The sequence below is a fragment of the Gymnoscopelus microlampas genome (genome assembly GCF_963454915.1).
Source record: "Gymnoscopelus microlampas genome assembly, chromosome: 17".
Taxonomy (NCBI): domain Eukaryota; kingdom Metazoa; phylum Chordata; class Actinopteri; order Myctophiformes; family Myctophidae; genus Gymnoscopelus; species Gymnoscopelus microlampas.
Window position 1 is genome coordinate 31,431,029 of NC_139954.1, and position 22,786 is coordinate 31,453,814.

At 40.4% G+C, this 22,786-nt stretch overlaps 2 protein-coding genes across 6 annotated transcripts in view; one reads left to right on the plus strand and one right to left on the minus strand.

Annotated features, from left to right (window-relative positions):
• Positions 1-1,104: 1,104 nt before the first annotated feature.
• On the plus strand, positions 1,105-9,217 carry LOC311064010 (interferon-inducible double-stranded RNA-dependent protein kinase activator A homolog). 2 transcript variants are annotated; one of them, XM_084083717.1, is made up of 8 exons: positions 1,105-1,329; positions 2,552-2,733; positions 4,124-4,205; positions 5,159-5,240; positions 5,549-5,666; positions 5,765-5,859; positions 6,121-6,283; positions 7,517-9,217. In XM_084083717.1, the coding sequence occupies exons 1-8, from the start codon at positions 1,265-1,267 to the stop codon at positions 7,672-7,674; spliced, it is 945 nt and encodes a 314-aa protein (XP_083939843.1). In that variant the 5' UTR covers positions 1,105-1,264; the 3' UTR covers positions 7,675-9,217. The 2 variants fall into 2 exon arrangements, with proteins under 2 accessions (XP_083939843.1, XP_083939844.1); XM_084083718.1 differs by having other exon boundaries at positions 5,162-5,240.
• Positions 9,218-10,985: 1,768 nt separating this feature from the next.
• osbpl6 (oxysterol binding protein-like 6) overlaps positions 10,986-22,786 on the minus strand; it is a 47,180-nt gene continuing 35,379 nt past the window's right edge. For all 4 annotated transcript variants that reach the window (XM_084084823.1, XM_084084824.1, XM_084084822.1 and 1 more), the window contains 9 exons: positions 22,322-22,575; positions 20,866-21,003; positions 19,291-19,354; positions 19,004-19,082; positions 17,801-17,945; positions 17,464-17,608; positions 15,736-15,862; positions 15,262-15,384; positions 10,986-14,283 (listed from right to left, as the gene is read on the minus strand). In XM_084084823.1, the coding sequence (XP_083940949.1) occupies positions 14,172-14,283; positions 15,262-15,384; positions 15,736-15,862; positions 17,464-17,608; positions 17,801-17,945; positions 19,004-19,082; positions 19,291-19,354; positions 20,866-21,003; positions 22,322-22,575 (1,187 nt within the window). In that variant the 3' untranslated portion in view covers positions 10,986-14,171. The remainder of the gene's footprint in view (positions 14,284-15,261; positions 15,385-15,735; positions 15,863-17,463; positions 17,609-17,800; positions 17,946-19,003; positions 19,083-19,290; positions 19,355-20,865; positions 21,004-22,321; positions 22,576-22,786) is intronic.

Here is a 22,786-nt window from a genome sequence, read left to right on the forward strand (position 1 = left end):
GACCTCTTAATTTTTTGATTAGGTTCTCCACATGAACCTTAAATGAGAGTTTGGCATCTAGCCAAATGCCGAGGTATTTATAAGATGTGACCAGCTCAATTTGTTCACCTTTAAGAGTGTAAATACCAGTAAAGGGATTTATATTTGGAGACCTAGTAAATACCATGCATTTTGTTTTGTTGGAGTTTAAAACAAGCTTAAGGTTAATTAGAGCCCATTGAAACCTATTGAAGGCAGTCTGCAAATTTGCAGTGGCCAATTCCAGCGTTGGGGCAATACTGTATAAAATTGTGTCGTCTGCATAATAATGGACATCCCAGCTGCGGAGAGGGGAGTGCAATATTATTAACATAAAGAGTGAATAGTGTTGACTTACACTACCCTTAATTTGTTTTAGTAGTTTTATGGCTATCCTGTTCTGTCTTTAAACCATTCAATGTGTCAACTTTATAGGAATATTCAATTAGTCGGGCATGTGCGTGCTTGCGTGCATGTCATGTTCACATTAATCGAGTATTTAGATTTTTCACAAAGGGTTTTAGAGAGGGAAACCGATCAAAGTAATACCGTCGTTCAGATTATTTTAATAGGCTCTATGCACAGCAGCCATATTGGAAAGAAATTGGGCCTTTTCCTTACTTCCTTCACAGGTCTTACCAGTTATACGAATTAAGGATATGTTCCATTTAGTGTAGCACAGTGGTTCTCAAACTTTAATTTTTAATTTTAAGGACCCCCATAACTCTGAGAGTGTACAAATGGAGCCAAATGAACCCTTACGGGTCTATTTGGTTCCATGTGTACACTCTCAGAGTTACACACCCGTAAGTGGGCCATTTGGAACCCCCAAGGAACCATGAAGCAAAGTGTTTCCAGTGAGCCGACATGCAGCACCCTGACTCTGTTTGACCAGAATGGAACAGGCTTAATTAGTATAATTAGTAAGACATGTGAAGGAAATAAGGAAGAGGCCCAATTTCTTTCCCATATGCCTGCTGTGCATAGGGCCTATTCCATTGGCAGCCACTAGGTGACAGTGTAGGCTGGTCTAAACATGTTTACTTGATGGAAGAGCTCGACCCCGTGAACCGGATGTTGATAAGTTGTCAAAATATCTTGGCAACTTCCAGCCGCTCCTCTCCATAGCGCCATCACTATATTAACCTAGTTCACTCATTGTTAACCCGACTATTACCGCATTCAGACAGGTAGGAATATATCATTTAGTTGTTAGTACCGGTAAATCTGCAGATCGACCAGTCAGATGATGGAGAACATGTCCCAAGAAGGATACCAGTCCACGGCCATTAGAACCGCACTCAGCACGAGGTCAGTCATTGAACGATCTGTGATCATCATGTCTACTGAATATGTATTCCCACTGTTTTCATTGTTATTGCTCCGAAGTCTTGTTTTTATTACTTGTTCTACTAGAACAGTGGTTTTCAAGCCTTTTGACATCAACGCCCATAATTTATTCGGCATTTGAGCCACGGAACCACCATTTAATGAGGTTTAGCCTCTCAGACCCAAGACTTAGAATATTTTGTTATCGTTGGATAAGATTTTGTCCACAATTCCATGCTGTATTGATGTTGGTACCATAGGAGAGATAACAGGCAAACGTTGATCAAAATAACAGGTCCATTTGGTTTCATTTTAAACTCTAAAGAGTTAAAGATCTATATGGGTTCATTTGGTTACCAACTCTCCATCATTTAGCTGGGGACCACCTGGAACCCCCTCAAGGACCACTGGTGGTCCCCGGACCTCTGGTTGAGAACCACTGTTCTACTAGAATAACACTACAAGACAGATGGATATTGTTAGCAACTTAAGTGTAATGAGGTTAACTTTGTAGGCCAACATCTACCGTATTTGCAGGTGCATCATGCCATCAAAGTACAATCTCACCGCCTTATAAACAGGGGCATTTGTGTGAATTCAATTGAGGACACATGGATAAATTAAGCGTTGGTTTTTATCTTGATTACTGATCTGTGTATGTTAGACTGGTAACCAGAAGGGTGGGCAGTAGGGATGGAATACCATACCCGGCACCTCGGAAGAGTGGGCAGTTGGACTCAAGAGAAATCTGGGCACCGGGAAAACAAGATCTGTAGATCACAGATTTCCCTGTAGTTCCCAGTATGCCCACTCTTCCTGTATCCACGGTAGATACTTCATCTGGCTTGAGCTTACTATATTCGTATTCTCATTTCATCCTCGTGGAAGCAATTGCTGTTCTTATGTTTATTATTTAATATTATTATTTGCATTATCTTGATCTATACTGTATGTCTTTATGTGTGTATATAACACACACACACACACACACACACACACACACACACACACACACACACACACACACACACACACACACACACACACACAAAGTGTTGAAGAGCATAACATCATCAATCACTAGTACACTAATTCTTCCCCACCACTTCAACATTATTTACATTATCTCTGGGTTTGAGTATGGATTTACACCCACCACCAGCTATATAATGTTAATCTTCTATTTATCTATGTTTGGTCATAGCCTGAATGTGAATACTCATCAACCCCAGAAGCAGAGCCCTGCTAAAACACCTATACAGATCCTGCATGAATATGGCACGAAAACTGGCAACCTTCCCGTGTATGTGATGGAGAAGGCTGAAGGGGAGGCTCACCAGCCCAGTTTCATCTTCAAAGTTACAATAGGAGATGTTTGCTGCTCAGGTATTTAGTATCTTACCTTCTGACGTTGTGTGGTTGGCTGGAGTAAAATGTTCTCTGCTATTGATATTTAGTATATATCCTGTTTTACTAGCGGGGGCATCTCAGGCAAGGCATAACTTGGCTAATTGGAACAACAACAAATTGAGTAACTCGTTCAGTAGTTCAAGAGGACGAGGAACATTCGAAGAAAATAGTAGTTGGGTAGTAGAGCATATACTGTAATACCATAAACCAACTTCGTGACAATAGAAAATGTCCCTGATAAGACATTCGTCATTTCCATTACAAGTTGTCATTATCAGCAAGACATTTTATTTTTGAAAAGTCCCTTAAAAAAAATGTCAATGAAATAGTCACCCAATATAGCCTAAATACTTCTGGTGTATTAAACCTAAAATCCAAATTTGCAGTGGATGATTAGAATGGGGGTTTCTGGAGTATGCTTTATTTGTTGTTAATCTGGGATTGCAATTCGATACATAATTGTCCCAATAATTATGTGTCTGTGTTTGTGAAAAATACACTAGTCGACCTTTTGGCTGGATTGATATCGCTTAATACGGCCCACAGGTTGATTATCGCTTAATCAACCTGTGGGCCGTGAGGATATTGAAAGTGCCCCGCCCCCTGTATAATTGGGAAGACGCTAAGATTTCAATGATAATATAATAATATTCATATTGAAAATAGAGATGTTTTTCTTCAAAACCTTGAAATTTGAGATTTCATTGTGATGCGGATAAATAAACTTAAAGCATACTTCATTAGTGCCATTGATCCATACACAATCGATTAATCATTAAAACAAACCTGCCCTGAAAATGCACATGGCCCACCCATCTGACCACTTAACACGGCAGCCGAAAGGCCAGATGGATGGGCCGCGAACACTTTCAAGATTGTCAAGTGGGCCCTGATCCAGAAAAGGTTGAGAAACACTGGCTTAATATATTCATTGCTATCCTGTTTACATCAAGTACATTTTTGGGGCAACTTAACCACCTGAACCTTAGCGTCCCTAGCCTGACACTCAGCCTGAATTTTCATTTCGTTTCACTCCATTATTCAGTCTGAAAGCCCTCTCAATGCAGCCGGTTGCTGAGATCGGGGCGTGGCCAAAGTTTTTTTTTTCAAAGACTCTTTGGCGATTGGTTCGTACTGGATTATCCCGATCCCGATTCGTCGATCAGATTTTCAACCGAGGCTGAGACCTCCTATGAGAGCGTCACCAGACCAGAATCGCCTGAACATATTTTTTTAATGGCCGTGGCTAGCGATTCACGGGCTGGAGCCAGGCTATAGCGTCCCTACTCTGGGGGCAAACATTCTGTGAAAATTGCAGTTCTTTAATATATAATGCACTACACTGTATATATTTGTTGTGCCTCAGGTCAAGGACCCAGTAAAAAAGCTGCTAAACATCAGGCTGCGGAGGCTGCCCTGAGCATTCTGCAGATAGATGTTGGTACAGTGTAAGTTAACTTGAACCATGTCTACCAAATCATTTTACTTCAACTTATGTGCAATTCCCACCTAAAGCTAGCTCTCCACCACACCGACATCGGCGGCGGTAAGTGTTGGAAAGCGTCTGTTGCCGAAAACCTGCTGTTGAATTGGCTTCCGACCGCCGGGTAGCAGCGGGCTGTCGGAGAGGAGGAAGAGCTCTCTGGTTGGCTGCTAGGGACCCTTTCTAAAATGCGGTACATTTATTTTGTCTGAATACAGCGCATATCCATGTTATTACTACAGTTGCATGTGTGCTCAAAATGCAGACAAAAAGCGTGGGACTGCGCGCACGTGAGGCTCGTCTCATTCAAACACCAGCTGTCAGTTGTCATATTTTCTCTGAAACGAAACTAAGAGTTAGTTGAAGCAAAATGATATGGCTGTGTGCGCATTGCGCTGCTGCTTGCTGCAGGCATGCAGTGTTTATTGTTTTAATTAACATTAGATATGAAAGATACGATACACCAAAATAGTCTAAATACAGATAATCTTGTGCCAATGCCCTAAGCAGCCTGCAGTGCAGTAGTTATATTTATAATTTCTCAAATGATCTAAGCATGTACATGTTCATGTTGTTGAAAAAGACATCAAGCCATAGACCGACAGACTATTCTACTATATACTATATATATACTATATATATATTCAATACTATCAATTGTAACCGACAGGTTACAATTGAGCTAAAATTGTATTTTAGCTCCATTGTAACCGTCTGTCGGTGTCGACTCTCAGGTGCATTCAGCATTCTTTTCACACCTTCCAACCGACTGATCTCCCGACTTCATTCGACTGCCAGTCGGTAGTAATCTGTAGTCTGTTTGGTGGAGAGCTACCTTAAGACCTGATGCTCAAAAGTAAGTCATGATGTGCAGCTTTTGTGTAAGTCATCACTGACTACTGTGCATGTCATTACCAGCAGGAACGTTCACATAAAGACTGAGACTAACGGTGTCCCAGCAGAGCCCAGTGACCAGCCCAACTCAGTGGGGATACTGCAGGTGCTTGACCCCTTTGCCTTGACTGTGCTATTTCTGTATGTGTGTTCATATATAAAATGTAAAAAAGAAGTAAGGGAATTATTTGATTGTGTATGTTTTGATCCTACTTGGAGAATGTTTGTACTGCATGTTTGTACTGTCAATGGGACATACTCATTCATAGAAATTCTTTAAACAACAAAAAACCCAAATCAGTAATAGTGTTTGTGTGTGAGTCTGCATGTGCGGTTGTGTTGATTTTACAAACATAATGCTTGGAAACGGCTGCTTGTTATGACCCTGCAAATTCTTACCACCATTCATTGTAGGAGCTAGCATTGCAGAGGGGATGGCGACTTCCGGAGTACTCGGTTTTAATGGAAGCTGGCCCACCACACAAGAGAGAATTTACGGTTACATGTCGGATGGAATCCCTGTCAGAGACTGGTATGGATAATGATTATTGTCTTTCTTAAGCAGATGTTTAGTTATTCACAATTTTAAATTAATCAACCTGTTCAACTTATCTGAAATGTTTTCAACAGCTGTGGGAAATTCGAAAAAGGTAGCAAAAAGGGCAGCAGCAGACAAGATGGTGGCAAAGCTTCAAAGCTTGTCAGGATGTTCAGAAATCACATGGGTATGTCCAGTATTCTGTGCATTTCAAGAGGGAACTGTTGTGGATTGATTGAATATTTGATTGGGCAAAAATGTAAAACAGTACAGTTACATTTAAAATACTTTGTCTAAAAGGTCCGTTCAAAAATGTCCTTGCGGTCTTGTTTCCAATTAGGTCCTTGGTATTCAATTCATAGTCATATATAGTGGTACCACAGTTAAAATATCAACTGTAATGTTGATGGACAACTGTAATGTTTTGTGTAATGTACTTTTTTTTTAGACACCCAAGCCCAGTGTTCGATTTGAGAACTTGCGGAATTCCTCTGCTGAGAAGATATCATTATTGAGGAGAAACCCGCTGAGCATTCCCAACACGGACTACATTCAGATGATGTCAGAGCTATCGAAAGAGCAGGGCTTTGAAGTGGCATACTTCAACATAGGTAAGTTATTATGGGCCTATTATAGGCGAACATTTTCAAAGATTTTCATGAATTAAAAAGAAAACAAATTTAAAATCATTATAGAATAGAAAAATTATGAGCTTATAGACTATCGGCTATTTTCGGCATTTGTCGTACAGCGAAGTATATAGGGCTTAAAGCGCAATGACACTTTGGTAGAGGTTTCAGTTGTGTAGTTACTAGGGGTGTGCCGATACACTAATTTCACGAAACGATACGATACGATATTTGGCTCACAACTTCGATACGATTTCGATACGATACGATACACACTTTTTTTATTATGAAAATAAATGGGGGAGAAAAAAAAGGAAATGCAAACAAATAATTCTGTTTTTGCATTATTCAGACATGCAAACTTGTAGCTTTTCAGCCGTTTTGAATCCAAATAGGGCAATAGTGTGACACCTGACCCAAAAAAAAAACAACATGTTGTCACCCTTTTCACCTCGGGGCTGTTTGCATGCCTGATTATTTTGATTGGTGTAAAAAAAAAAATATATATATATATATATTTTTTTTTTTCAAAACGATATTTTTTTTCTCCCAAAACGATACATATCGTCGCGAAAACGTATCGCGATATATCGCGGGACGATATATCGGCACACCCCTAGTAGTTACTGTACCTTGCCATGATATCTTGCTCCGTTCTTCTGTTGAAATAGATTTTCCAAAAATAACCACCTCATTGACTTACATTTCACAGTGAAACAGCTCTCAAAGTCACTCTTTTGGCACATAATCAAACACAAAGTAGATTCTGCCAATATATAATATCACAAAACCCAGTATGGCATTTATTTATTTAAGAAAAATGTCATCTTCATTGGTTCTTTGAAGATCGGGTCCGTGTCTTAAAGCATAATGAATTTGGAAAATTGCTGTAGGCTACTGGGTTTTGTGATGTATACAGTATGTACAGTATATCATTTTGGCAGACTCTGCTTTGTTTGTGTTCGTTTATGTACCAAATGAGTGGCTTGGAGACCTGTTTCACCGTGAATTGTAAGTCAATGAGGAGACTTCTTTTCTAATCACTTTTCTAATGAACAAAGTAACGGAGCAAGATATCTCGCCAATATTCTGAGTCACTCTATGGCAACAACCCCAACCTCTACCAAGTGTCATTGCGCTTTTAATTGGTTAAAAATAAATGTCAGCCATCGTTGTACCTGTTGCACTGTAAAATGTGTGACTGTGCTTTTACAGATGAGCTGACAGTGAATGGCCAGTACCAGTGCCTGGCAGAGCTGTCCACCTCTCCTGTTACTGTGTGCCATGGCACAGGAATTTCCTGTAGCAATGCACACAATGATGCAGCACACAGTGCACTTCAGTATATCAAAATCATGGCTTCCATCAAATAAACCCACGCAGTCCTCTACAAATGTTTCGGCCACTTTGTGAAAAAAAAGGAAGATCTCTTACAATGCTACATTTTTCATTTGTCTCCCTATTATCATTTTGTTTGTACATGCGTTTATCAGACAGTAAAATTGTCAGTGTTCATTTAACACAGAGACTCAATTTGACACTCGGTTCAATGAACATTGAGAATGTTTACTGCGCGTAGGCACATTATGGGGCCACAGCTATTGGAGGGACGTCGACCTGAGTTATACAATATTTCAGCATCTGCAAGGAGAGGAAACAAAACTTAAATTGCCCACACCTCAAAAATAAGCATTAGTTCCCAGATTGAATTTTTTCATCATACTTTTTGTGTGCTATCATTTGTAAATGTATTTGTCTACTGTAAGTCACATAGAAAAGTAAAAAAAACCAGTATGAAGCACTTCTCTTATTGCGGAATGGGTGCTGCAGTAATACCTTCTATAATGTAATATTTATATCATTTACACTCTGTAGTTCATTGCATTGCCTAGGTGAAAAGGTTTTGAATTCAGTTTAGCATATCTTAGTATGTTGGTCAGCAATGAAGGTCTTTAGTTTTCGTGACTTATGTGCCTCTTGTCTTTGATAAGATATTGTAGGTTGATTTGTTTTTTAAATTACAATTTTTAAGTCAGTTTCTACTTCTTTTAGATGCAAGGGAAACTAATTTGGCAGAATCACATTGACTATAACTTCATCAGAATGTAACTATATTATGAATTTATCTTAATTTATGTTTTTTATTCTGTTGAGTCAATCAGAGACTGTTGATCATTTGTTATATTCTGTAAAGGTTATTTAGTAGTCTGATTTCTGTGAATGAATTAATATACAACATGATAGCACCACGACTTGTGTAACTAAACTTATTTAGAGGAAATGTGACTAAGAATTAAAAGTGTGCATTAAATATTGATTTTTGGTCTATGACACATTGTAATGTCACTTTTAAGTCTAATATCCCAGCAATAGTTTTCAGTGTATATTTGAGGCTTCATGATTCTTGTGCAATGTGTTAAACTGTACATTAGAAAAATAATGTTGCCTGATATTTAGTTATTTTAAAGTTTTGCTTCTGAGCTTTCTGCCCTTTTTCATTCACAAATGCATCCTGGAGTACAGTAATTGTTAAGGTTTTAGCTGCCATTACGAAGCAGATACTTTATAAGCCTATGTCTATCCAACATTGTCGAGCGCAAACCGAGCTGGTCAAATGGCTGTTTATGGCGAAGTATGTGCTTGTTTTTTTTTATTCCTAGGCCTGTTGTCTGTAGTTGTACTGACTGGATTTTTCTGCTCATAACTCCATCTGTGAGTATGGCATCTGTGACGTGAAGTTTGAGTTCCAACTTGGGTATGGCAGCTTCCACATACTGTACTTGTTTTCTGTGAGACTAGATATTACTGCAGCTGCACTCCTGTTTGACTGGTCTCATCTCATTATTTGCTGTGTGCCTGTAGTGCTTAACGCAAACTGTGTATGTGTGATATATTTAATAAATGTACTGAACTGTCTGTGCTGTCTTTTGATTAGTCTCTGGCAGAGAATACTGCCAGAACGTGTGTATTCATGTGACCTACAATATGACCATACTACAAGAGATTAAACTCATTAAAGTGTAAGCCCACTATAAAAGTAGATCCCGGCTGGATTCATTTGAGTCTACAATAGCATCACATCTGGAATGTCAGCCCACATGTTGGCGTTCACTGCTGTCGCAGTAGAATAATTATGCAATGCACAACTGCGCCAGGGATCAAACCTGTGACCTTATGTTGCTGACCAGTACTTATACATACTTACTGCCCTTTATGCCGGCTGGCATGTAGGGCAGCAACAAAGGATCTCCACTCCTGTCTGGGCCAGCGTCTTTATAGAACTCCCAAGCTGCTGACCAGTGCAAATGTAAATATGCATACAAGTAGCTATGCAACCCAGTATCACAAACCAATGAAAATTCTTAATTCATCTAATTAATTGTCGACACAGATTATCTAATGTTTCCTGGACTCAAACCAATTAAAACAAGCTTTGTACAGCTGGGTAGGGTGGTAAAGATAGTTTAATACTGGATATGCAACGGATATTCAGGTCTTCAAACCCTTTGATATAGCCTGTGGTTTTAATATCTGTATAATTCCAGTAATCTGTGTGTGTGCATGCACATACTGTACGTGCACATGTGTGAGTGTTCTGTGTCCCTTTGTTCCTGTGTGTCTGTAGTCCTTTATGCCCATATATGGAGATTCCGAACTCTCCCAAGCTGATTGTTAAAATACTTGCCCATCTATGGAGATTCCCGAATACTCCCAAGCTGGTGCATTAGTGACATCATAGAACCGGCTTCCAAGTTTACAGATGATGGGTGTCTATCGGCTTTGTTGACTGGTTGAAACACGTGTCGTCACTTTTTTAAATTCCTGATGTCATCAATGTAATGTCCTGACCTACAAGGGCTCTGATTTCTTATATGAGTATCCTATAAGAGAATCCTATAGTGTGAGCCCAGCTTAAGGCATGATGTACCTCTTGAGCAGTTGTGCATCTGGGCCTTCCACTTATTTTTCTGTCCTGTTAGATGCAGTTGTGGTTAGAACTGAACGGGGTGAGGGGCTAAAACATTTTGGCTACCTAAATTAATTAATTACTCACCAGGCTCCTGAAAGAAGTGTTTCCAACGGTCAGTCCACAAAATGTCTCCATTGTCAATGGCTCACTGCCCAGTACAGGTTATTTTCCCTCCCCCATGCTATAGTTACCCTTCTGAATCCCAGTCTCGACCCTCTTGATCGTAAACATTTTAGACACTTGTATTAACTGCCATTTTTATCAAAAAGGTGAGAGCTGTTAGTGTTTACTGCACTGCACCACTGCTACAGTGATCCTGTGTAGTCTAGAGGGCAACAATGTGGTGTTCTCAGATCTGCTCATTTTTGACAAACGTTTGGAGTGGCCCCAGATTGTGTCTGATCACTCTGATGAGGCTGATTCTACCGAGTAGATACACTGTATTGTTTTAATATGGTACATATTGATCTGTCCAGATCATATAAAACAAATAAGACACACACACACATTTGAAGTTAATTTAAAGCTATACAGTAGGTAGCCTAGTTAATCAATCTCAGTTGAGTTTTTACAGTTTTATTAGAACAAGCACTATGTAGCAGCAGTGTACAGTGTTCATGGAAATATACTATATGTACTCAAATTGCACTTTTGAAGGTACCATTTGGAAATGGATTTTAAGAACACAACTGACACAGTGAGTAGTGATGTGTGTCAGTTTGGAAACACAAAAAAACATAAAAGTCCAATTGAGGAAAAACAAAAACCTTTTGTAAGGCATTTGCAACATTCATTGGCAGGCTATGTCGTTTAAACATGCAAGTACGAGAACTGATGAACTTCTTTAGGAACGTTATGGTGTCTGACCTATTGGAACATGAAAGCGACATGAAATCTCATGTATTTTCTTTTTTCCTCTATGGAACAAAGTTCAGAGTCTGAATCTACAACACCACAGACTAAACGAAGCAAGACCCTATCTTCCAGACAGAAATCGGGAGTAAATTGATAAAGAAAAGCAAAAATAATATACAAATTCCTATTCTCTATCCACTGAAGTAGGGGGAAACATAAATATGCTATTGTAATAGTGACTCATCTTGTAAATGATTGTATTTACAGTGATCACCAATAATGACATTGGTTACAGAGTCTAACAGAAGAATGAGGATCATCTTAAGTACTCATATTACAGTCAGATTACACATAGTACAGTCAGAAAAAAAACAGTCCCTTGCTTGTCTTACCCACATTTCCCTTACAAGCACTTAAGTGACCATGCATTTTATTATTTAATCCCTCATTTAATGTCTGAATCCTGTAATATGTATGTATATGTATTTTATACACAGGCAGAATCTTTTGAAGAATGTTTTGGGTTATGCTTAATTTACACTCCATCATATGACGAAGTATAAATCAGGCTTTAGTAGACTGTAATGGTTTACCTTCTTGGCATTGTGGGGGTTTCTTTGTACAGTATGTGAGGCATGAATAAATGCTTTAAGGCACGGCAAGTGGACTTGATGCTGACAAGTTGTAGCACTGAGTATGTGATCCAAAGAAAGAGACTTCACTGAATGACAAAGGTTAATGGATGGAAAAGCATTTCTATCTTTTTGGTTTGTAATCTACGGTACTACTTGAACAGTGCACACAAGATGAATTTTGCTTCACATAGTTTTTGTTCAACATATTTTTCATTGTTCACTCATAAAACAATTTTCCATTTTTGCCATAGCAAGTCATAATCCCACCGTCAAGGACACAATTGGACACTAATTTCAATGCACTCCAGATGCACAAAGTATATTAATGTTTTTGCTTGTTTTGGGGTGATTTCAATCACTGAACCCCACTGTGTCTTTCCCTATATTGTGACACAAAGGGGTTGGTTAAAGCTGGTCAGCTTTGCAATCAATCCACTTAAGAAAATTAAATAACAGCGACCCATATCATAACAGTAAATTCTCTGGGAAATTAAACACATTAAAAATATCAAAATACCATATTTGTAAACACACAAAAAATCTTGCCTTTGGCTTGAACTTCTACATGATGATTTGGGGAAACATTAAAAGCATGTTTTAAACTAGGCCTACCACAGCTTGCCAAAAATGTCTGAAACTCCTTGTGCCTTTTGTATCATGTGCTGTTTTCACCGCAAATAAAAAGCAATGTATTTTCTTGGATGCAGTTGTAAGCTTCTCCATAGTTGGCCAGTTATATAAGAGAAGCAGACGGTTTACCCACAGCAGTCATGTGGCTACACATAAAGGATATTTGACCTCTCGCTGTACAAGAAAAATGGGGCTGGTTCACTCCTGTTTCATTACAGCTAACGTTTCAGAGAGTGGATCTTCCAGGGTCACGAAATGCTGTATTACAGCCAAGATAGTTTACTGTGTCGCATGAGTTCTATAGGAGTCAGACTGTCTGGCCGACTATATATGGACTGAATTAAAGTGATGTGGAGGAGCTGAACTGTGTTAAACAGGTGTCACGTGTCAATATTTAAAATTAGACTTTGGGAGCTGGATAGGGCACAGGACTAACGATGCTCATGAGGCAGTCTGGGGTGAACAGTTGTCCCTATATTTACACCAGAGGGGGTGAAATTCCATTATGGGGAGACACTGGCTTTCAAGTAGGAGGACACTTGCAGGACACTTGTACACAATTAATGCTGTTACTGCAATATAGTATATGTCTTGACACAAGACCTGCGTAGGGGTAGCACAATACCAACAAAAGTGGTGGCTGTCCAGCATCGGGGGATCTATCAACACTGCTTATGTAATAATTATAACCATTACCTTGGGGTACAAACCCTGGCCACACCAATGTTTGTTCTTTTATGTCCGTTCCTGAGATATTACTGATTATGTAATTTTGACCTCGATCCTGAACTCGACCTTTTTGACCCAAAGGTTAATCATCTCTTCGGGGTAGCCCATTTCTGATTCCCACCTAGTTTCAATAAAATCCAGCCATTTGAGTTATTTTGCTAACAGACAGACAGACGGACAGACAGACAGACAAATGAACAGCACTAATTACAATACCCCGTCATGCATTGCTGCGGCAGGGTAATAGCCATAATGTCCTACAGTACAGTACTTCTTTCCAAAATGATGACTTTAGTTAATGGCTGGTCTTTGGAATTGAATCATAACATGAAATATTTATAGTTATCAGTAATACCAATCAAAATCAATTACATTAATATGTTTTTTTTACCCAGGAGAGAATACCGTTATGATTAAACAGATTCAACAATAGTAAAAGGCATTAATAAATCAAATTTGCCAAAACTATACCACACAATACCCTTTCGGTAAAGTCTACAAGTCCAAGATATTTTACAAAAATACCTCTTTTTTTTCTACAACAAATAATGTTGATATAGTAACTATGGCATATGCCGATGAAAAGCTGCGCACTAATCATGCATGATACATACAGTAGGTCATCAAAAAGTCAATTTCATAGACTAATCTAAACCAAACCTCTTTCCCGAAATTAAATGACTTGTACTGAAAACCTTTCAAATGTGTGATGTGGATAGGCGACTTTATTAAGGCAAGGACATACTGAGAAGTCAAAACGGCTTAGGATAGATCTACGTGAGATTGGTAAGATTGTTGCCTGGTCAAACCAGCTTCTGCAAGCACAATGAAGGTGATCCTAGAGGATGCCCCAATGGAGCGATGACCGCTGTGCCACCATGGTTCATTCGGGTCATCTCTCAGTTCTGCAGTCGCTTATGTCCATGCACACACGTCTTTGTCATTAACATGTTTTCTCATAACACCTTATTGTGCATAGGTAACAGCTGTCTTTTCTACGATGATGATGAGGATGATGATGATGATATGGAGTACGTAGCGGTCCCAGGTGCTACCACAGGGTTATCGTTTGTTCCATATTGATGAAGCCTGGGTTTTTACGAAGCTCCCAGTACGTGTTGTTGGTGAGCCACCTCTCCCTCTGATTGGCATCAACCACTTTCCTGGGAGAAAAGAAACAGAAAACGAGTGTTCAGATAAATTGTTAATAACTAATAAAACTGTGAGATATGGTCGCTTGTATTTCCCTGAGGCAGCGGTTCTCTCAAAGTGGGTTCCAAGGACTCTCAGAGGTCCTTGGGGGGGGGACCCTTACAAGTCTGTAACTCTGACAGAGTTAAAGGGATAGTTCACGCCAAAAATTACTTTTTTTCTATCGATTAGTCACCCCATGGAGACTTGAATTCATGGATATTTTTTTGTATTTGTCGCATTCCCAAGACAATAATTTGATGACCGGCAGCTGTTCCGGTAGGAGACACAAAAGGTCTCCTTTATGTCTCCTACCGGAACCGCTGCCTACCGGTCCGCTGGCCATCACATTATTGGCTTAGGAATGCGACAAAAACAAAAAAATATCCATGAATTCAAGTCTCCATGGGGTGACTAATCGATAGAAAAAGAGTAGTTTTTTTGTGAACTATCCCTTTTGAGGTTTGAGAACCACTGCCCTAAGGGAAATGGGTGGTCTTATCCAGTGTGGTAAGGTGGTCATTACTGGTGATGTCAGGACAGCAGAGTCACTGCCCATCTTTCGCCGCAGGCTGAAAACCCACCTCTTCAGGAAACACTACCCTGACCCTTCCTCTTAGCCTTGCCTACTTGTGGTCATTTACTTGTACGAGCTCTTGTTTTATTGGCTCTTGTTTATTCGATACACTTACCGGTACTTGTTTTTAGCTCTTGCTCATTTGACTTTCCTATTTGTCTCATCTGTTTAAGAAAGTAGGTAGCTGATATATTGCACTTTTACATTTGCGCTAGGTATACTCTTAGTTGCTTGTTTTAGAAGAGAATGCACTTAAGACTTCTGGTGATTAGTAGTTTTCTTGTCTACCTAGTGTCTGTTGAATGCACTTATTGTAAGTCGCTTTGGATAAAAGCGTCTGCTAAATGACTGTAATGTAACGTAATGTAATTACTTGAAGAAGCGGGGCTGGTGTTTGATGTTGTTCTCCTCATTCATCTTCCTCCTGACCCGCTGTAGATCCTCGATACGCTGCTTCTCAGATGACGCCATCTCCAAGTTCCCCTCCTCCAGACACCTGTAGGACCAAGACAGCATTAGTGAGCGGCTGAGCGCTTATCAACTAATCTGGAAATACATTTAAATGAGACACTAAATATTTAGTTAAACTGTTTGAGCTCCACTTCATCTATTGGTTTGAATATGGGTCTTATCAGCCATAACCAGGATTAACAGCGTAATGTTAATTCACTTGTACTGCAGTTTAATTTGTCACCGGGTCACTACCAATTCCACATTCTCTCAGCAGATGGCAGCAAAATACGGCCTCAAGCTATATCATGATTGCTTTACACAAATTCCCAACCTCCCCATTGGCCATCAGACCGCCTCCCCAGCGGTCTGATGGAGTGTGGATTCAAGTTTGTACCTTTGATCAGGTCGGAATCGGGCATCTGTAGGCGGCAGTGAATCTTTCATCTCAGGGCAAAGCTCATTGAGCTCAACGGCAAACCTGGTGAAGCCGTAGTACATTTCATAGTCTGTAGGCATGGACCCTGACAAAGAAATACAAAGGAAGGAACAAGAAAATAAATTACGGATGTATCACATCAATTTCACATTTTTATCCTCTTGACAAATGATCTTTTTACCTTGAATGCATTACTGCAAGTATTCTTATGCCTATATGTATATGAGAAAATGAATCAAATGTATGTTCTTATGTAAAGCCCAAATCTAATCCAGCTGTAGCAGAGGGTAAAGGGAATGCACCAGCAAAACAGCAAGGCCTGGCAGATAGACGGGTGACACATTTAAGAAAAAAACTCATTTTCTTAGTAAGGTGTTGGGCCACCACAAGCCACCAGAAAAGCTTCAATGTGCCTCGGCATGTACAAGTCTCTGGAACTCTAGTGGAGAAGTGGAAAACCATTCTAACAAAAGATATTTCCTCATCTGGTGCTGATTGTATTGGAGAGCGCAGTCTAACATGTTGGTCCAATATCTCCCATAGGTGTTCAGTTGGATTGAGATAACCACTCCCATCAGGATAGAAATATTTCATCATAGGATTAAAGTAATCACTCATAATAGTATTGATTTGCAGTGACACTTACCTTTTAGGAGACAAATTGACCCAAAATATGCCAGGGAAATGCCCCTCACAGCTTAATAGAGAATACTAATCACAAACATTCAGGCCTATACCATTCTCTTGGTGTATTCACTTTCCCACTTGTGGAGAATATTGTGAAGGATGACTCATCTGACCATATCACTTCATGGTTTTTGTTCTGTGTGTGTGTGTGTGTGTGTGTGTGTGTGTGTGTGTGTGTGTGTGTGTGTGTGTGTGTGTGTGTGTGCGTGTGCGTGTGTGCGCGTGTGCGTGCGTGCGTGCGTGCGTGCGTGTGCGCGTCGTGCGCGTGTGTGTGAGAGAGAGAGAGCGATGGGTGAGAAAGCCTTATGTTCAAGGTGAATAACACTGATCAACTCCAATAAAAAAGGACTCAAATACTAACTAATGAAGGGTTAACTAATGTATGCAGGACAAACCATGGGTGGGTGAATTAGCAAAGTCCTCAATTGGCTCTGAGAGCCTGTTAACAAAGGAGCTGCGTTCTGACAGGACTAAACCCTAGTTTGTCTGAGTTGGAGATATCAGAGCCATAAGCCTCCATGGCCATTAGCCTGATTTATACTTCATTGGCGTGCACTGAAAATATCAGATGTACAAGCCCTTATACTGTAGATCGGCTGTATTTCATGCTCACTAGCATCACAGTGTGTGCACCATATCTTACTTTTATCCCTTTTAGATTTTACTACACCATATGGACACAAAGAAATGAGCATTCATTGTCATTGACCCATGTATGTCCTCCTCTCCATATTGGGCAACACTGAGGTCAGACCAATCACAGCTAACTACAAGGCTCAGCTGTTACTGGCTGCTACACCAATGGGGTCAAGCCGAAGACACACGGGGAGATTATATTTTTGCTGTCTGTGTGTGTCTGCCAGCGAAACCACTACACTGAATTGTAATACACCTGTTCCATCTGTATTCCATGTTTCTCCACTAATTTATTCAGGTTTTTCCTTTAATTTGTCACCAATCTGTATTGAGTGTGACTCTAGATAAGAAGCTAATGCTTACCTGGCCTCCAGACGCACTTAGCAGAAGGTGGGACACCACAGTAAAGGCCCTCGTGCCATTTACCGAAAAGCCTATGGACAACTTTTCCCTCTTGATCCATGACAAACCCTTGAAGCTCATTCACACTAGAACTCCAGTAGTTTCCCTAGAAGAGACAACCGCAGACATATTTAGGAATTGTCATGAATAATTATTCCATTATATATTAAAGAGTCAATGTCATAAAAAAAGACAAGTGTGTAAATGATGGTAGCTACGGTACATGAGGCCACATGACACGTGAATAGAGGTTACGGTTTCAGCTGATACTTATTGCCGCTACAAGAGAGGTTGATACCTTGACAAATGTGAGTTTGCAGAGGCAGACGCTCCCCTTGGTGTTTCTAATGGTGATCTCGCCGTAATGCTCAATCCACCGCCTCCCACTGAGGATGTTGTGGACGCAGGTGGTGACTTTGTTCCATTCATAGTGATCACCATAGCTAACACAAAGACATAATGACAGTTAATCAGCTCTGAATTGTTGCTCATATAACATTAAGTATAGTTGATGATGGGTTTTAAAAAATCTTTCAAAAGTACACTGAGACAAGTCATCACATAAATGACACAAATATTGACAACCACTGTCCCACATAATCTTGTTGGATATTCAGCAGTCCCCAAAACACCCAACAATATCCAACCTGAGAGGGGGAGAAAATAAATCAGCAGCTCAATACAGTTGAGTTCATCCAACCTGGTCAAGGACATTTTTACAGGATGGAACTCCTTATAGGTTCCCATAGCCCAGCAGAGAGCAGAGCAGCTCTACGTGGAAGGTTTAGGTCAGTGGTTCTCAAAGTGGGGTCCGGGAACCCCCAGGGTTCCTTGAGGGGGTTCCAGGGAGTCCCCAGCTAAATGGGGAACAATCACTTTATCCCTATTTTATAGTTTGTCGATTAAAAAATAGCCTATCCACAATCTCTGCTATTTTTGAAAATCTTGAAAAACTGTGGAAAGATTTGGAATAATTTTGACTTCTTTTTTTAAAACACATATCTTCTTTTATCAGGGTTCCTGGCAAAAAATAATTTCAGATGGAGTTCCGCGGCCAAAACATATTAATATGGGGTTCCTTGACATGAAAAGGGTTGAGAACATTAACTACGAGAGACGGGGATATCAGCATCTTGTTCAAGGACATTTGGACATCAGTCTCTCTAACTTCCGAGTAACCTAGAGGAAAACTATAGTTAAGACCTGATCACTGTGTTGGAGCCATCCTAATGCTAACCTCATGCTATAGTCTTGGTTATAATGGACACTTTCACCCTGGTGTCCCCAACATTTTTTTTTAGATTTTCAAACATTCTCACAAAATTTCAAAAATGTCCAAATTGTTCAAAGTAGTTTTTCGCAATAATGTTCAAAGATTTTCTAAATGTGATGCGTTCTGAGCTTGTAGATAGGCTTCTTTAAAATAGCCTAAGTATAACATTGTAAGTGGTGAACCAAACAGTACACATCAGCAGAAGACAAAACATGGGCAGAGAATTACCTGGGCAACATAACGTGGACTGTCCCAATCGGTACAATCTCCATTGATTTACCCCAGAATTTGTTTTTCCACCTAATATCTGAGGGGGGAAAAAAATGTTGAATGTAACAATAAGATTGGCATTTCATTCATATTCAAAAATATTTGGCATGACGACAAGAAACATGTTTTTCACATGTGAATTGTAAGCTAGATACAAAATAGGCCAACAGAAATCTCTTTGATGGGCTGCCAAGCCAGTTGTCCAAAATAAACACCATAATGAGGAAGGGAGGCAGGCGTCCTACCTTGCCAGAAGGTGAAATTCTTGGACTCACAGTGGCAAGCTGAAACGGGTGGATGGTGGCTCACCTTAGAGAGAAGATCAAATAATCAGTCTGACAGCTGCTGTTACGTGTGTGAGACAACCTGCCACCATGGAACCCTGTGCTGTGTCTCTTCAGTGCTTTAATACTGTGATACACTGTGCAGTTTAGCTAATATAGGGTCCAGTGTTGGTAAGTAACGAGAGTAAACTAACGGAAAAAGTAATATTATTACTTTTACTAGTAATGAGTAATATAACTGACTAGTACTACTATAACGTTTTGAGTAATAATATTACAGTAACTTTTCTTAAAAGTAACTAGTTAAACATTTCTCACGCCTGTTGCTTAACTTATGTGTAATGCAATTTGCACGTGTTGGAAGGACAGTGCAGTTGGTGTTTCCAGTACACTGTGGCCTTCCTTTGAAAAAAATCAAAACATATACGCTTATACTGCGTTCAGGAAAAAATGCGACAGTGGACAGTGGACACATCCCCTAACAACACAGACTCTGGTGCTCGTGCTCATTAGGAGCATCATGGCCTGTGCACCAACTGGCTGAGTCACCGGGCAGGACCCCATTATAGATTTGAATTAAGCACCCATAGTATACCGGTTTGAACTCAGGAGATGGGATGCAAATTGTCAAAACATCTGAGCAAATTATGGATACGAATATTTGATTGCTTTTTATGGCTTTTTTAATAGTAACAGTAATCAAAATGCACTTGGATTCAAATTGTGTTCATGTTTTTACAGCTCTGTTTCAGTTTTACTTAATTTCAGGAGCAATACAAAAAGGGGTGTGGAACAATGCAACTGGTCTACATGGGAGCGCGCTCGTGACTTAAAAACAAAAATGAGATACACCTGTGATCCGCACAAATCATGGTTCTGCACCCCCTTTCATGAATCGCACTTCAGAATTGACTTATGCAATAGACAGGTTTCCTGTTAGTAAACATGAGAGGATATGACCGCGCAGAGCCGGGGGTAGCCTATAGAGGGCGCCATTACCCGCAGCAGCTCTGGTCAAATGTCCATTCATAAAATAAATGATCTTCACCGGGTTTAATGAAAGTAGATTAAATTATGCAGTTTGTAATACCTTGTTTACTCAATAAAAATGATTTGTCGGAAGTTGGATCTGTTTGTATATAATAGCAGCATTATGCCTATTATGCCTATAATAGCAGAATTATGGCTATCTAACTCCCGAACATAACAACAGAGTGAACGGCGCAACAATTCGTTTTCCCCGAGCATGCGCAGATTGCGCATTCTGCTCTGTGATGACGTCGCGCGGAAATCCGTCTATATACAGTACACGACATTTACGACCAAGTTAGTGAAGGAGGCCCAATGTGTCTTTGTTCACAGAAGACTAGCGAGAAGCATGCCCGTGGAAAAAGGGTCACCATTGCGCAGAGAAACTGAAGCACACAACTTTTTCAGCCCCTATTCTCACAGAGATCAAGAGGAAGGTAGCCTATGGCCAAAACTATTGTTTAATAGACGCTGCTGGTTAATAGGCCTTCAACAGGAAAGACTCACCTGTTCAGCATAAAAACAAAGGCCCTTATCTTCCCGGATGCATTCATACGTCTCTCCAAGTAAAGGGTTGAATGGTTTGCTTCCTGCTCTGTAGTAAGTGGATGAGTAGCCCGAGACAGCGAAAGCAGCGACTATGACCTGTCAAAGGGACAAAACGAGACAATCAAGATTAACACGGCTTATAACAATAGACTTTGTAATGAATAAGCCAAACATTAGTATGCATCAAGTGCTGAAGATGATGGATAGGTGGATCTCCATGGTCGACAGCTGCATTGGAGCGAGGTATCCACTCACAGAGGTGTTTATTTTGGCTTGTCAGCAGCAATGTAATAACATAGGAGTTGAGTGGATTCTGGATTGCCTTGAAAAAAAATCATCATAAGTTCACATAATTTTACAGGAGCCTGACATTTGTGGCAGGCCTCTGTATATGACAATATGTTTTGGTTGTGTCCCTCTCTCTCTTCATTTTGGGAGTCCGTGTTTGAGACTTTGTCCAATCACCCCTGTCCCCATTGCACCATCCCCACTTGTTGCTGTGTTTGGAGTCTTGCCAGCTGTGATATTGTGGCATCTTTAACCCTGCTGGCAAGGCGGTCCATTCTTCTGAATTGGAAGGGTTCCTACTGTACGTTCCTACGCATTCTCTTTGGATTGGGGATGTAATCCATTTTATGCAGGTGGAGAAAATCAAGCATACCCTAGGAGGTTCCCTACCCAAGATGAAGATCGACAACATTTGGCAGCCTTTTACAGAATATATACACTGTAGAATTCAAATTGTCCCTCCCGACTGAAATAACTCCCTCTTGATTTAGTATTGACCTTCCTATCTGACAATTGTATATTTACACCATGATGACCTCTCTTTAATACTCCCCCGCCCCTTTTTTTCTTTTATTTTTTCGTCTTTGTGTTTGTGAGATGTGACTGTATTTTGTGATACTGTAGGTTGTTTGTTTTGTAAACCTGACAAGCCCATAAAAAATCACAACATGGGTAATAAAAAGTAAAACCTGTATTGGTGATAAGGCCGAACCCATAAAAAAAGGCTGTACAGAAGAAAATCCAGTTGACCAGGGTCGCCTCTGTACTTGGTTTGCTCTATTTTTCCATATACACCAAATCTCTTTTGGTTTTGCAACAGCAGTGTTGAAGATCTGCTACTTTCGCCAAACATTCGCCTCAATATGCTACCGTTCAAGTGGTTAATTGCCTGTTGAGCTGTATAGAATGTCTCCTGCGGGGAGATCAATTGGAATCTATTAGTAGCGACGTACACATTGGTCTACTACGGCACCTTTGTGGTAACAGAGTAGAAGGGATCCAACACATGAGACCTCTTTATCGGCGACCGCAGAGTTATGTGAGCCGGGCAGGCGCGTGGGACGATTTAAGTGGCAAATTAAATAATTAAACGGAGTGGAGCCGACGGGAGTGTTTGTGTCTTTACCATGCGCTCAAAGGGGTCGTCCGTCTCCGCTGCCTTGTCCAGCAGCTCGCTGTACTCCAGCTCCTCGCACATGTGCTGCAGGGTGTTGAGGGGCTCGTTGAGCTCCACGGGCATGGACACCTTGGACAGATCCTTGCCGATGTTGTTCCTCAGAATGTTCCACAGGTTGATGTTGCTGATGTCCGGAGAGGGCGCCGGCATGCAGTTGCGCCGCCCATTACGGAAGGCGCTGCTAGCGAAGTCCCCGTTGGCCACTGTAATGGAAGGAGACACCAGCCTCGTGACTAACTAACTGTCCATGCATGGTACTTGGCAACACTACACAGTAAAATGATTTTACTCTTGAGTACAAATGTAACCAAATGGCAAAAGGTTACTCAAGTACTGTACTTCAGTACAATTTTGAGGTACTTTACTTGAGTATTTCTGTTTTATGCTAATTTATTCTTCAACTCCACTACATAT

Excerpts from the sequence above, each read along its gene's own strand:
- LOC311064010 (XM_084083717.1), top strand. The coding sequence starts at position 1,265 with ATGATGGAGAACATGTCCCAAGAAGGATACCAGTCCACGGCCATTAGA. Across the intron at positions 5,860-6,120 it reads GATGTTCAGAAATCACATGG|ACACCCAAGCCCAGTGTTCG; the intron begins GTATGTCCAGTA and ends CTTTTTTTTTAG. Across the intron at positions 6,284-7,516 it reads AGTGGCATACTTCAACATAG|ATGAGCTGACAGTGAATGGC; the intron begins GTAAGTTATTAT and ends GTGCTTTTACAG.